The 12,141-nt window shown below is 37.8% G+C and overlaps 3 protein-coding genes across 9 annotated transcripts in view; 2 read left to right on the top strand and 1 right to left on the bottom strand.

The window, feature by feature from the left end:
• Positions 1 to 3,630: 3,630 nt before the first annotated feature.
• Positions 3,631 to 7,807, top strand: gabrp (gamma-aminobutyric acid type A receptor subunit pi). 2 transcript variants are annotated; one of them, XM_056769865.1, is made up of 10 exons: positions 3,631 to 3,846; positions 4,723 to 4,796; positions 4,883 to 4,986; positions 5,088 to 5,155; positions 5,763 to 5,980; positions 6,097 to 6,179; positions 6,301 to 6,438; positions 6,652 to 6,804; positions 6,891 to 7,084; positions 7,173 to 7,807. In XM_056769865.1, exons 2-10 carry the CDS (start codon positions 4,744 to 4,746, stop codon positions 7,497 to 7,499), a joined length of 1,338 nt encoding a protein of 445 aa, XP_056625843.1. In that variant the 5' UTR covers positions 3,631 to 3,846; positions 4,723 to 4,743; the 3' UTR covers positions 7,500 to 7,807. The 2 variants fall into 2 exon arrangements, with proteins under 2 accessions (XP_056625843.1, XP_056625844.1); XM_056769866.1 differs by lacking the exon at positions 3,631 to 3,846 and adding an exon at positions 3,882 to 3,998.
• A 157-nt stretch (positions 7,808 to 7,964) lies between these two features.
• Positions 7,965 to 10,085, top strand: pttg1 (PTTG1 regulator of sister chromatid separation, securin). Its single transcript, XM_056769867.1, has 6 exons — positions 7,965 to 8,106; positions 8,489 to 8,587; positions 8,714 to 8,865; positions 9,344 to 9,416; positions 9,505 to 9,657; positions 9,747 to 10,085. The coding sequence occupies exons 2-6, from the start codon at positions 8,497 to 8,499 to the stop codon at positions 9,830 to 9,832; spliced, it is 555 nt and encodes a 184-aa protein (XP_056625845.1). The 5' UTR covers positions 7,965 to 8,106; positions 8,489 to 8,496; the 3' UTR covers positions 9,833 to 10,085.
• afap1l1a (actin filament associated protein 1-like 1a) overlaps positions 10,046 to 12,141 on the bottom strand; it is a 26,722-nt gene continuing 24,626 nt past the window's right edge. For 4 of the 6 annotated variants that reach the window (XM_056769861.1, XM_056769859.1, XM_056769863.1 and 1 more), the window contains exons 16-19: positions 11,792 to 11,959; positions 10,920 to 11,095; positions 10,723 to 10,842; positions 10,046 to 10,635 (exon numbers count right to left, since the gene is read on the bottom strand). In XM_056769861.1, coding sequence (XP_056625839.1) covers positions 10,609 to 10,635; positions 10,723 to 10,842; positions 10,920 to 11,095; positions 11,792 to 11,959 — 491 coding nt within the window. In that variant the 3' untranslated portion in view covers positions 10,046 to 10,608. The remainder of the gene's footprint in view (positions 10,636 to 10,722; positions 10,843 to 10,919; positions 11,096 to 11,791; positions 11,960 to 12,141) is intronic. The other 2 variants (XM_056769860.1, XM_056769864.1) reach the window with 1 other exon arrangement.

Genomic DNA, 12,141 nt, shown 5'->3' with positions numbered 1-12,141 from the left:
GAATGAGGGGCATGAGGCACATATGAGGACATTTAATTTTAAATCTCATTTGTAAAACGTACTGACGCAAGGCTCTGTAATTATTAAACTGTCTAAGTGATGTATAAGTGGATAAAATTACAATTGACAATTACAAGACTGTGCAGCATGAGAAGAACCTCACAAAAAGCAAAAGGAGATAGATAAAGACAACGTGAATTATAGACTGTCTGGTTCAAGGTGAGACTAGAGGTGTTGGAGGTGATGGGGGGAACAGAAGAGAGAGGAAATAACAGCTCATTGCTGTGATTGGTGGTAGACTGCCCGCCATAAACCTCTCGGGCTCTCGGGTTCGATTCAAACATAAATCACGGGCTCAGACAGCATTTTACATACTGTAGAGCAAATTATCTAGATCTAAGCACTTTTGCTGCCAGGTCACCCACCCGTTTACCAGCTTTAAAGGAACAGTTCACCCAAAATGAAAATTCTGTCTTCATTTTCTCTTAATCTGAGTACATTTCTTTGTTCTGATGAACCCAGAAAAAGATATTTGGAAGAATGCTTGTAACCAAACATTTTTTGGCCACCATTGACTACAATAGTTGGAAAAATTGCTTTATAAATTAAAGATATTTTAAAGAATGAAAGCAAACAGTTCTGGGGCACTTTTGACAATCATTGTAATTTTTCCTATCTAGTCAGCGGTGGCCAAGAACTGTTTGGTTCAAGCAATGTAATGTTTCCTGATGTAGTCAATTTGGGAGTGTGTAAATGAAAACATAATATTTATTTTCAGGTGAGACGTCCATCGCTTTAACTTATGAAAGATGTTGGTCTAAAGACTTAATAATAATGCATTTCTATGGACTTGTGAAGTGCATTGAATTTTGGTCTAATTTACTATTTTGTCTAACATCAACAAAAGAAGAAATGTGGGATACGTTTTTTGCTGTCCTGACCTACTTTGGAAATCTAATAACACATGTGCATAAAAATGAAAAATTATATTTATGTGAATAAATATAAAGACAAAGAATGTTCTTTGCCCTGCTCTAAATCACGGACCAGTTGCATACAATTAGCCGCTATAAAGACTGTGTCTTAACAACGAGTCTCACTGACTAGCAGTTAGGTAGGACTAATCAGTCTTACTTTTCAGATTTCAATTAAAACCAATCTTCCTTTTCATGTGACTTACAGAAGTTATCTCCAGTCTTGAAGAAATAAAGAGATTTTTTTTCCCTTTTATTTTCCCAGGAATGTCCTATTGAGATCAATAGATATCTCCTCTTCCAGGAAGTCCTGGCCAAGATGACCTTAAAAAATAGATTAATTAAAAGAACAACAAGGTTCACTCAAAAATATTCAAAGAAGGAAAAGTATCTAATTTAACAGCTGTTTGAAATTCGCTCCACAACCAAGGAGCATAATAAGAGAAAGTTGATTTTCCATGATGTGAATGTGTCGCTGCCTCGCTGGTATTTCTAGTTGTTTTCCAACAGATGATCTGGTTGAAAAGTTACTTCTACGCAAACACAAAAGATTGTAATATAATTTGGGAGTATGACAGTAAACCGTATACAACAACATGTGATTTTTCCTTCTTCGATATAAAGACGAACTTCCTACACTGTCCTACAGCAAGTAATGGTGAGTACATGAGCTTGTATTTGAAATAAATCGCAATATAGCAAGATAAATACCATCCAACTTTTTAAATAATTATAAGGATGCATGCATTTAGATAATATCACCATAATCTAGAATAGGTAATAATATACTCTGTATAATTTGCTTTCTAACTTTCTAAACTTTCTAAGACACATTTTTGGGTCAAAACAAGAAAACCCACCATTGGTTTGATTTTTTTGTAATCTATATGAGCATCAAAAGTCAGCATCTCATCAAACTGTAATCCTATATATTTATAGGCTGGTACTCTTTCGATATGCAAACCATCAGAGGTAGAAACTAGAAGGCACACATGACTTTGAACGACTACGATAAAAAAATATATACTTAGTATTATTTACGTTTAAAACTAATTTCGATTTATTATGCTTTAAATATTAAAAGAATATTAAAAGGATTTCAATAGTTTGAGCTAAAGAAGAAGCTGCTGAATAGATAATTGTGTCGTCAGCAATGCAAATTTGCTGAAGCTATCCCCTTGCTTAAATCATTTAGACTAACTTGTAAGACAAGCTGTTTTCTGCAACTAGAATAAAGGAATGAATTTGGTTTTTATTCAGCCAAATATTTGAAGTTTTGGCCTGTACTATTCGTTTGTGATTTCACATGTGTTGTGAAGGCCACGGCGCTGATCATGACATAAGTTACGTCTCTGTCAACCACAGGGGTGATATTTGTTCATAAAAGGCTTTTAAACTGTTTGATGAGCCATGCAAGAAGCTCCTGCAAAGTCATTACTGATGCTGGTTCCTCCATGATGGCTTAAAGTGAAAATGCTTTTCTTACGTAAAACCAGATCTTATTTGCACCAGTAATCAAAACTCCAAGGAAACAACAAAGCTTCCCCAGAGCCGGAGAGCAGAGGTTACATAAATCCCCTTGTTGAGACATCACCTGTGAGCATCTATGTTGTTAAACATTCCTTTAGCCACCGGTGTGAATACAGCATCATTGTCGGTTTGCAGTGTTGTGGGTTAAAAGCCTGAGGATGCTGAGAGGAGTCTGCTTTGATTATGGAGAACTGGTCAAGCTACGGGGGGATGATTAAAACAGGACCTTTCACAACCACATACCCTACATCTACCACTGTCTTGCATTAAAAGGGAAAAAGACAGGATTGGCATCAGAAAAGAAAATTATGTTGCTGAGGGTAAAAGGCTTGGTCAGGGGTGGACTAAGTAATGAGGACAGTTCAGTGTATGTGCAAACCTGAGAACTGATTCAAAATAGCAAAAAAAGTAATGTGGTGAAATGATAAATGCTCTCTCTTAGGTATAGTTTCAAGGGAAATTTCGGTAATTTACGTATGTGAATTTCTGTATTATATTTCTCACAGTTAAACTGAATAAATACTGCGGGTGATCACTAAAAGCTGATAACTGGCTTTGTGAAAGAAAATAATAAAGACAGCAAGATGACAGAACAGTAGTGTCAAATAACGTGTGGATAAGCAAGATGCACAGAGAGAGATAAAGAGATAGTTTCTGACTAGATATGGAGAATAAAGTGTAAATTAAATTGACACAGCAACTTCAAAAGTAGCACATGCTGTAGAAATAACAAGCGATAGGCAATAACAATGATGAAAGACGGTGCGATAGAAGAAGAAACGGAGCAAGCAGCAGGTGGAATGTCAATTTGGACCGCAGGAACACCAAGAAAATTAGCATTGTGATTGAAATTGTAGGGGGGGTAGTTCGTACAAACCGAGCGAGTGAGACAGGTTGGAAGAAGGTGGCATGTCATAAACCTCAATAATGACATTGACTTAGCGATCCGAGCAATAAAGTAGATTAATCTATAAAACTACAGACTATCAGAGATGTTTTACACGTTTGTGCGTCTGTGTGTGAGAGAGGGGGGAAGAGAGAGAGAGTGTGCATAAAATAGAGCAAGAGTCTCTGGTGTAAGGGAGGGGGAATAGGGGAGGAAGAGCGGGAGATGATAGAAAAGAGATGAGGTTGAGGAAGCCATGCTTGGATGGTGACGAGATGCTGTTTGCTAGACAATAAGAGCTTCGGATGAAAGAAAACAGAAAACCGGAGAGAAAAAGACAACATTAAAACATTAATTGAGGATTGAGAACAACCTTAACTTGGATTCATTTACTGGTACAGCTGGAGTCGAATAGAGCGAGAGGAAGAGTGAAGGACACATCTCAGATCTTCACAGGTAACTTCTGTCATTGTGATGGTCATGCAGCGTGACAGGGACTAGTTCAGGAGAACTGCTGGCGGCATGGATGGAGCGCTGAGGAGGAAAGGAAGAACAAAAGAATTGAATAGTGGGAGTAGAAGGAAAGATAGTAAGAATATTAATAAGAGGTAAAGCTTAGAGAAGCCTACGTTCTGGAAAATATAAATTTTTTATATTAAATGCATGTCATCTTAAATTCATGTTTATTCGCATAGCCCTGTTCACAATATATATTGGTCAACATGTAAAGCTGTTGTTTACGTTCATGATGTTATCGCAATGCATTTGCAGTGTTTTAGCAATTTGTTGTGTGGCACTTAAAATCAATGCATAGAACAGACGCATTAGTGTTAAAATGTGATATCTGAGATTTGCACAACTATATACATGTGTCACTGCAGGGCACAAGAGGTCTATTTTATGTGACTCACTAAAGAATAGAAGGGCAGTGACATTTTGAAAGATCACTCTAATCTAAAATTAGTCATTGAGAAAAAGAGAGCGCGGGAGAAAAGGAGAGAAAGGATTGTGTACGGTGGGGGCTGATGTGTGGCAAAATGGTCCAGATCCGTTCATTATGGACTGCTCCATGAACAGGTCCCGTGATGATAACTGCAGTGCATATTGCTGGTGTCTTGCAGCAAGGCAAAAACCTTCTAAAGCAAAGGCTTGGTTAAAAAGTGATTGGGAAGTAAATAAATGCACATGAGGCTATAGGTGGTGCAGTTTTGTGAGAGGGAGGCCTGCTGCCATCTTGTGGTTAAGGACTCAAAAAAACATTTGAATGGTTGATGGATTGGTGGCCAGGCCAACAGACAGATTTTAATAATGCTTCTCAAAAATTCTCCACAGCTGCCGGTGACCTATCACACGATGCTGTTCAATCTTCTGTTCTGGACATGTTTCCTTCTGTTGTTTACAAATGGGTAAGAGTGAGAATCTGAAGCTTTATCAGCAATAATCTATCACGGACCATTCACAATGATAACACAATGATTTCTCTGTCTCATAGTGAAAAAGACTTTCATTATGGAGAATGGAATGATTCTCAACTTCAGCCCACCATACAAAAGCTGATGAAAGGCTATAACCGCTACTTGAGGCCAAACTTTAATGGTAAAGCCTAACTTGAAACTCAGAAACTATAAATGCCTGGTTAAATATAGATTAGATAGGGTAAAAAACAATATTAAGGATGAATTTCTCTGTTTCAACAGTGGGTCCTGTTGAAATTGGAATGAGTTTGGATATTGCCAGTATTGATGCCATTTCTGAGATCAACATGGTAATGTTCTCTCAGTGTCTTTTTCTTTTATACTGATTGGTTAAAAACGTTCTTTCTTAAGATTAGTCAGATACATAGAATGCTATTTCATTCAAACACTCTTTAAAAAGATGCTTCACAATACCATAGAAGAACCTTTTTTGGCTGTCCAAGTCCATAAAGAACCATTAAAGGTCAAATTCTCATCAATTATTCACCCTCTTGTCATTTCAAACCTGTATGACTTTTTCCATCTACAGAAGCCCAAATATATTTTGAAGAATGTTGGTAACTGAACAACAGCGGTAACTATTGACTTGCACTGGTTTTGTGTCAGAAGTAACGGGTACCGCCATTGTTTGCTTACCAACATTCTTCATAATAACTTCTTTTGTGTTTGGCAGAAGAAAGTCATACAGGTTCAAAATGACAAAACGGTGAGAATTTTCAGTTTTGGATGTACTATCCCTTTATCACACGCATAACAAATGCTTTGTTGTGGAAGAAGGGGCTTTACATTATAAAAATAAGGAAGAAACGGTTCTTCTGGCATCAGTGTGAGAAGCCTGTTGTACCACCTGCACCTGTTTTTAGAGTCTAATATAGGATTCTGTTCACGTACTGACAGGACTACACAGCCACCATTTTTCTAAGGCAACGATGGCAAGATTCCCGGCTGGTATTCCCTGGAAATGAAAGTGTAAGTCTGGACGGAAGGCTGGTTTCCTTGCTGTGGGTCCCAGATACGTTTATCCCTGATTCTAAGCGTTCATTCCTCCACGATGTCACCGTGGAAAACAGACTCATCCGGATCTTTAGCAACGGAACCGTGCTCTACGCTCTGCGGTATAGTGACTGAAAATTTACAGCTTCTTTACCAGAGACTGAAAAGGCAATCTATGTGTGTCTGGGGAACCTTTCCAATGAAACGCTTTAATCGATATTCTTCCTCCTCTCCACAGTATAACAGCAACCATTGCCTGCAACATGGACCTCACCAAGTATCCAATGGATAGACAAGAATGCACCTTGCAATTAGAAAGCTGTAAGGCTTTTTGCTGTGAAACTGTTATTGTCAAATCTAATTTATTTTTGTGTGGTTTTACTTCTAATACAAATATTTAAAATCTTTACTATAACATTTGAATGTGTGTGTGTGTGTTCAGGGGGCTATAACATACAAGATGTGCAATTTTATTGGACCCGAGGGAATGACTCAGTGAAGGGGTTAGGTACACTGCGTCTGGCCCAGTATAGTGTCGAGAGCTACCATACAACTGTATCTCAGGCTGTGTATGAAACAGGTAAGAATATATTTTTGCATTATACATATCTTTCCAACCATGTTTGCACATTTGGTAGACCCTGCATCCAAAGTGACTTACAATGCATTAAAAATACATGACCTTGATGCTGCTAGGTGCCATGATATACCAGTTGAGCTACAGCAACTGCAGTGAAATAGCCTACTGTTACAGTGTCTTGGTATAACTTGTAAACATCTGGATATGTTGCAGGTTTATACCCAAAGCTGGTGCTGCACTTTGCTTTGCGCAGAAATGTTCTCTTTTTCATTCTGGAGACCTATGTGCCCTCAACGCTGCTTGTGGTTTTGTCGTGGGTGTCTTTCTGGATCAGTCAATCCTCGGTACCAGCTCGCACCTGCATCGGTCAGTGACTTTCTAAAATGTACTCTATAAAATATTACAAGATGAAATTGATCAAATATAAACAAAATAACCCGTTCATTTCGCAGGGGTGACAACCGTTCTTACGATGACCACATTAATGATGGGTGCCAGGACCTCACTGCCCAATGCCAACTGTTTCATTAAAGCCATTGATGTCTATCTCGGCATCTGTTTCACCTTCATCTTCGGAGCTCTGCTGGAATATGCCTGTGCTCATTTTTGCACCATGCAGCATCAAACCATCATAGATGTGCAAAGGGTAAGAAGCATATCGTTAATAATGTAAAATAACATATAAGAACTGTTGTTTTTCATAATTTGCATTTTTGTAAAATTCATTTTCACAGGAACTTCTGAAAGAATTTGAGGAGTCAAACGGCACATCTTATCTGGTCACCTCAACACCCAAAAAGATAGAGCCACAGACGCACCCAAAAGTCACCACAGAGCAAGAAACAACGGACCAGACTGTGATGTGTGAAGGAGATGAGCCTGAAGCAGAGACGAAAGAGAAAGGGTGTGGCTTGTCCTCTGTGAAGCAAATGTCCCGCAAGGCAGCATCCGTGATGACTGTTGAGAATCCTCACAACATTGACAGCCACGCACGCATACTTTTCCCTATGGCATTTTTGATCGTGAATGTCTTCTACTGGCTATACTACCTTCTATTCTAAAGGAGGAACACAACCTTTTCATCTCCACAAATATGAACATTGCACAATGACTGAAAAGTAAAACGACTGCTGATAACAGAATCGATTTTAGTGCCACATAATGCTGAGTTGGACTTTCTCGCTGGTACATTGATGCATTTTCTTAAGAGCAAGGAAGGTGAAAATGACATGAACACACATATGGACACTGCTACAAGACACATGAAAAATTGCCTTGACATTGCTTGTTTATTGAGGGGTCTAATGCTTTGTAAGTTTTTTCTTTGTTAAGTTATTTAGTGAACGATTAAAAAATGTAATGCATTATAGTGATGTTGTAAACAGACCACATTAAATGTCATTAGTTAAAAGAAATGACGTCAAGGTACAATCAATTTATCGGTTGTCTGTATTTTTGGACAACTGCTGTATACATTCAAACCGTAAGGTGACGCTGCTGCGCTAAGAGCCTCGCGAAGTGAAAGAGAAGAAATCCTCAGCCAATCAGGAAGCAGGTTGCCTTTTAAAACACAGCCGGGAAATCGTGGTACCAAAACAAACGTCATTTTTGCTGTTTTACTTTACTGGTATAAAAGAAGCTTGAGGGAAATAATAAACCTGCAAAACGGTAAGCACGCAATACATTATCTACACAGTCGTGTTTAATTTAAACGAATTGACTGATTATTTAAATTACGAGCAACAGACTCGGGAGACATGTTTTTCAACACGACATGGTAACGTTAAATAAGTACGTTTCATAAACTGACTCTATAGTCAGTCAAGTTCTTCACTTGTCATTTGAATGTTTACTTTGCGCAATAAAAACGAAAACGTAATCTTTATTATTTGGAAATTCCCATTTGTATCCTCTTGTTTTACGTTATTTGTCTCATTCCTCGTAATTTACACGACTCGTGTTAACGTAACAGAAAAGTTGGTGCGTATTTAGAACGACACGATGGTAGGTAACGTGTAACGTCTAAATTTGACGTTTTGTCTGTTCACAGCGATAAACATGGACACCATGGTTTACCTGGATCAGGAGAACGGCAGACTGACCACTCCAGCTGTGAAATCTCGTCAGAACAGACTGCACTCTGCTCCAGGTCAGTCAATGTGCAAGTTGCCTTAACTATTGTCCAGGTAGTCTGGTTCGTTGTTTTCAGGACCTCTGTTGCCATTAACATTCAATATTTATTCAGTTTGTGGTTTTGGTTTCTTGTACGTTTTAGATCCGTGCCTGAAAACACCTTTGACTGGCAAAGTTCGTGTTTGTGCTCCTGTGCTGTCCAGCCGAAAAGCTCTGGGAGTTGTTAATAAGATTGTTGCTACCTCAGCAGCTTCTGTTAAAGCAGAGGACAAAGCTAAACCTGCAGAAGCAAAGGTTGGTTCTTGCTTTATTTCTTAATGGGATAATGTTAGTTCACACAAAAATGAATATTCTGTCATTTACTCGCCCTCCGGTTGTTTCAAACCTATATTCATTTATTTGTTCTGTTAAACACCATAGAAAGATATTTGTAAGAATGTTCGCAATTTTCACCCTGCTACCATGGTAGGAAAAGTTGTTGTATCGCACGAAGTGAGATGTTTTAAGAATTTAGGAACGCAAACCGTTCTGGGGCACCTTTGACTACCATTCAATTTTTTCCTACTATGGCAGACCATGATTGAAAAATTGCAAAAATTCTTCAACATGTCTTTCTCAAATGTTTGTTCATCAGAACGAAGTTATTTATATAGGTATGAAATTAAATGAGGGTGAGCAAATGACAGAAATTTTTATTTTTGTGTGAGCTATCACAGCGTCGTAAGCAACAAGCTTTGTCATCTGTAGCTCAATTTTTATGTGTTTGTTTCAGTGTAAGCCGTCTTCTCAGCCTGCTGCTGAAGAGTATCCAGAGATCGAGAAGTGTTTCCCATATGATCCAAGTGGTGAGTCTGTCTGCAGTTTCATTGTCTGCCATTTCTCTTTTGGCCTTAACCTGAACCGCCACATTAATTTGCTGTGGTCCCTTTGTAGCGTTTGAGACGTATGGCGTACCAGATGAAGTCTACCTCAGTCGTTTTTCTTTGGCTGGTCTGAGAAAACAGACGTGGCCGACTGCCTTACCTGTGGATGAGTTGCTTTTGGTGGATCCATGCTTGCCACTTTCACCTCTAAAGATGCCCAAAGGTTACTTGAATGTTTAAAATATATAGGTTTGAGTCTTGTTGTTTGCAAAAAAATATTTAGTAAAAATAACCTAATTCTCTTTTGTGTAGAAGCAGAATTTGTAAATGAAATGGAAGCCTTTCTACAGACCATCGACGAGCTGACTGTAGAATTTCCTCCAGAGTCTGAATACTGAATGTTTTATCTTTACTTTTTATTTGAATTGTTTTAAGATGTTATTAAAGTTTTGATTGTTGAAATTTTGATGTTGCGTTGAAGCTTTTGGGATGGTTAATGTTATTTGAGGTTTACTTTATTTGGTGTATCATCAGTTTTTGTTTGCGCATGTTCTACACATGTCATGTTTTACTGCTTGCGTGATTGTTCTTGTTTAACCAACAAACGCAACTGCACATCTTTTTAATCTTTATTAAAAGAATATTCCCTTACCCATCTCCATGTCTAAAGACATTAAAGTGCAAATGTTACCTCACATTGAAAGGTGAAAAAAGATTGGTTAAGTATCTATTAGATACCTTAAGGCTGAATATTGTAGTGATTAGAAAACATTTTTACAATTTGTCACATGTACACTAGTGTTAGCACCATTAAGTTAGGAGCTGAAATGATCCTAAAGGAATATAAAGACAAAACTTTGCACAAACACAAAGCAGTTATTCTGACTTTCAACCAGAATGCATTATAGAGTGGATACTACATTCTTCTCAACTTTCTTTACAACCAAACCAACCTCTCTTTTTCCTGACAAGCTATTATTTTCCATACTTTATCCATTGTCCTGGCATCACAAGACCATTCGAAAAGCCCATATCATTTGACTGGATTATAGTGAAGCTGCTGCTTTGCCACTGGAACTCAATTATAAGGTCATACATATGATGGTAACCTCAATCAATGGACTTCAAGACGTTTTTTTTGTTAGGCTTGATATGTCTTTCAGCTCAAATCTCCTTAAGTACTCTTCTTAGACTCCCATTCCTGTTTAAAAACACACAAAGATTTTAGTTTTTTTGTCATTTGTTTGCAGCGTTATTAATGGGTAATGTGAATACTGATGTGTTTTACCTTGGCTTTCTGCATAACGTTTCCTTTGGTGGATGCATAAATGGATGGGGGACGCTTCCGCATTTCAGAGGAACAGTTTACAGGCAGAAATGACTCCATATACTCAGTCTTTTGAGCCTGCTAAAGAAGAAAGTAGCACTTGAGTGAATAGGCCTACTGTTTTAACTGTTTTTTCAACAATAAAAAGTTTACAGCACCTTGTTTGTAGGTTTAGATTCTGAAGCTGTCCCCAGCGATCCACCAGCCAGAGATTTTTTCAGGTTCTCCTTCACCTGTGTGAGCTTGAGCTCTAGATCCACACGTTCCCGCTCTTTCACTCGACAGGTCTCCTCCAACTCCGCTACATTCTTCTCTAATGCCAATTTCTGCTTATCTACAACACAGTTACACAAATACATTCACAAATTTGTTTATTTAGAAGTGTAAATGAATAAGTCGTGGATAGCTTAAAAAGGATAGTTTTGCCTTTTATTTCTCATTTAATAAGCTATTTCGAATCTGTTTTGAAAGGCACATAAATATGTGTTGCTTAGTAAAACTAAATTGCATACAGTTAAGATAATGAACTATTTTATGTGGAAGAATTAATTATGTTTATTATTTCCAATAAATGTATGAATGACTTTGGAGGATTAATATAATTTGTGCGGTTTTATGTTACTTTATTGTATTACAATGACTGTAAATGTCCAGCATCTCACAACATATTGCCATCATATCATACATAACTGTGTTTGCATATGTTATAAGAGCTTTTAATAGAGGCTAGTTTTGTTGTATTGACCCCATGGATCTTCCTAACTTAAATTCACTTACATTTAACATGTCTGGTTTATGCAATATCTCCAATTAAAATGTTGTAAAAACAAGAAGCAAAATTGTAAAGCAACATTTTGATCATATGTTTTTAAACCAAAGCAACCGTAGGTAATACAGAACAAACTAAATGTTATGATTGCAGTTATCTAAATTTATTGAATCTCCTTTGCAAACAACAGTAAAAAAAGGAAGTAGAGTAAACAATCTACCATACAGACTGCACGATACTGTATTATCTCATTTTTATCACCTGTTACACTCTTTATCTTTGCTTTGACGTCTCGTTTTTTCTTCCGCAGTGAGATCAGTGCATTTCTGATGGCATCTATGTCTTTCTCCAAGTCTTCTTTCTCTTTCAAGTAGCCGCGTGCGTCCTCCTGCGCCCGGGTTTTCCCATACCTCCCGTACTGATTTGCATCTGAAATGTCAGGAAGAGGTCAAAAGTCAGAGTCTAGAAGACTGTGGGAAGGTGGCAAAGCTCTTAGCAGTTTTCTGCAGCATATGAGTGAGAGAAAAAGTGTTAAAATGGAGAGAGCCGAAAATCACACCAAAAGCATTGTTAAGATCAGGTAACAGTATTCTCACTGACTTTTGATGTGA

This window comes from Triplophysa dalaica, chromosome 16 (genome assembly GCF_015846415.1).
Source record: "Triplophysa dalaica isolate WHDGS20190420 chromosome 16, ASM1584641v1, whole genome shotgun sequence".
Taxonomy (NCBI): Eukaryota; Metazoa; Chordata; class Actinopteri; order Cypriniformes; family Nemacheilidae; genus Triplophysa; species Triplophysa dalaica.
This window is presented reverse-complemented; position numbering and strand designations above follow the sequence as displayed.

Bases quoted from the DNA above. Each gene is read 5' to 3' on its own strand.
- gabrp (XM_056769865.1), top strand. From the start codon at position 4,744: ATGCTGTTCAATCTTCTGTTCTGGACATGTTTCCTTCTGTTGTTTACA. The intron at 5,156-5,762 runs GTAATGTTCTCT...ACGTACTGACAG, and splicing joins CCATTTCTGAGATCAACATG to GACTACACAGCCACCATTTT. The intron at 6,180-6,300 runs GTAAGGCTTTTT...GTGTGTGTTCAG, and splicing joins CACCTTGCAATTAGAAAGCT to GGGGCTATAACATACAAGAT.
- pttg1 (XM_056769867.1), top strand. From the start codon at position 8,497: ATGGACACCATGGTTTACCTGGATCAGGAGAACGGCAGACTGACCACT. The intron at 8,588-8,713 runs GTCAGTCAATGT...TGTACGTTTTAG, and splicing joins CAGACTGCACTCTGCTCCAG to ATCCGTGCCTGAAAACACCT. The intron at 9,658-9,746 runs GTTACTTGAATG...TCTTTTGTGTAG, and splicing joins ACCTCTAAAGATGCCCAAAG to AAGCAGAATTTGTAAATGAA.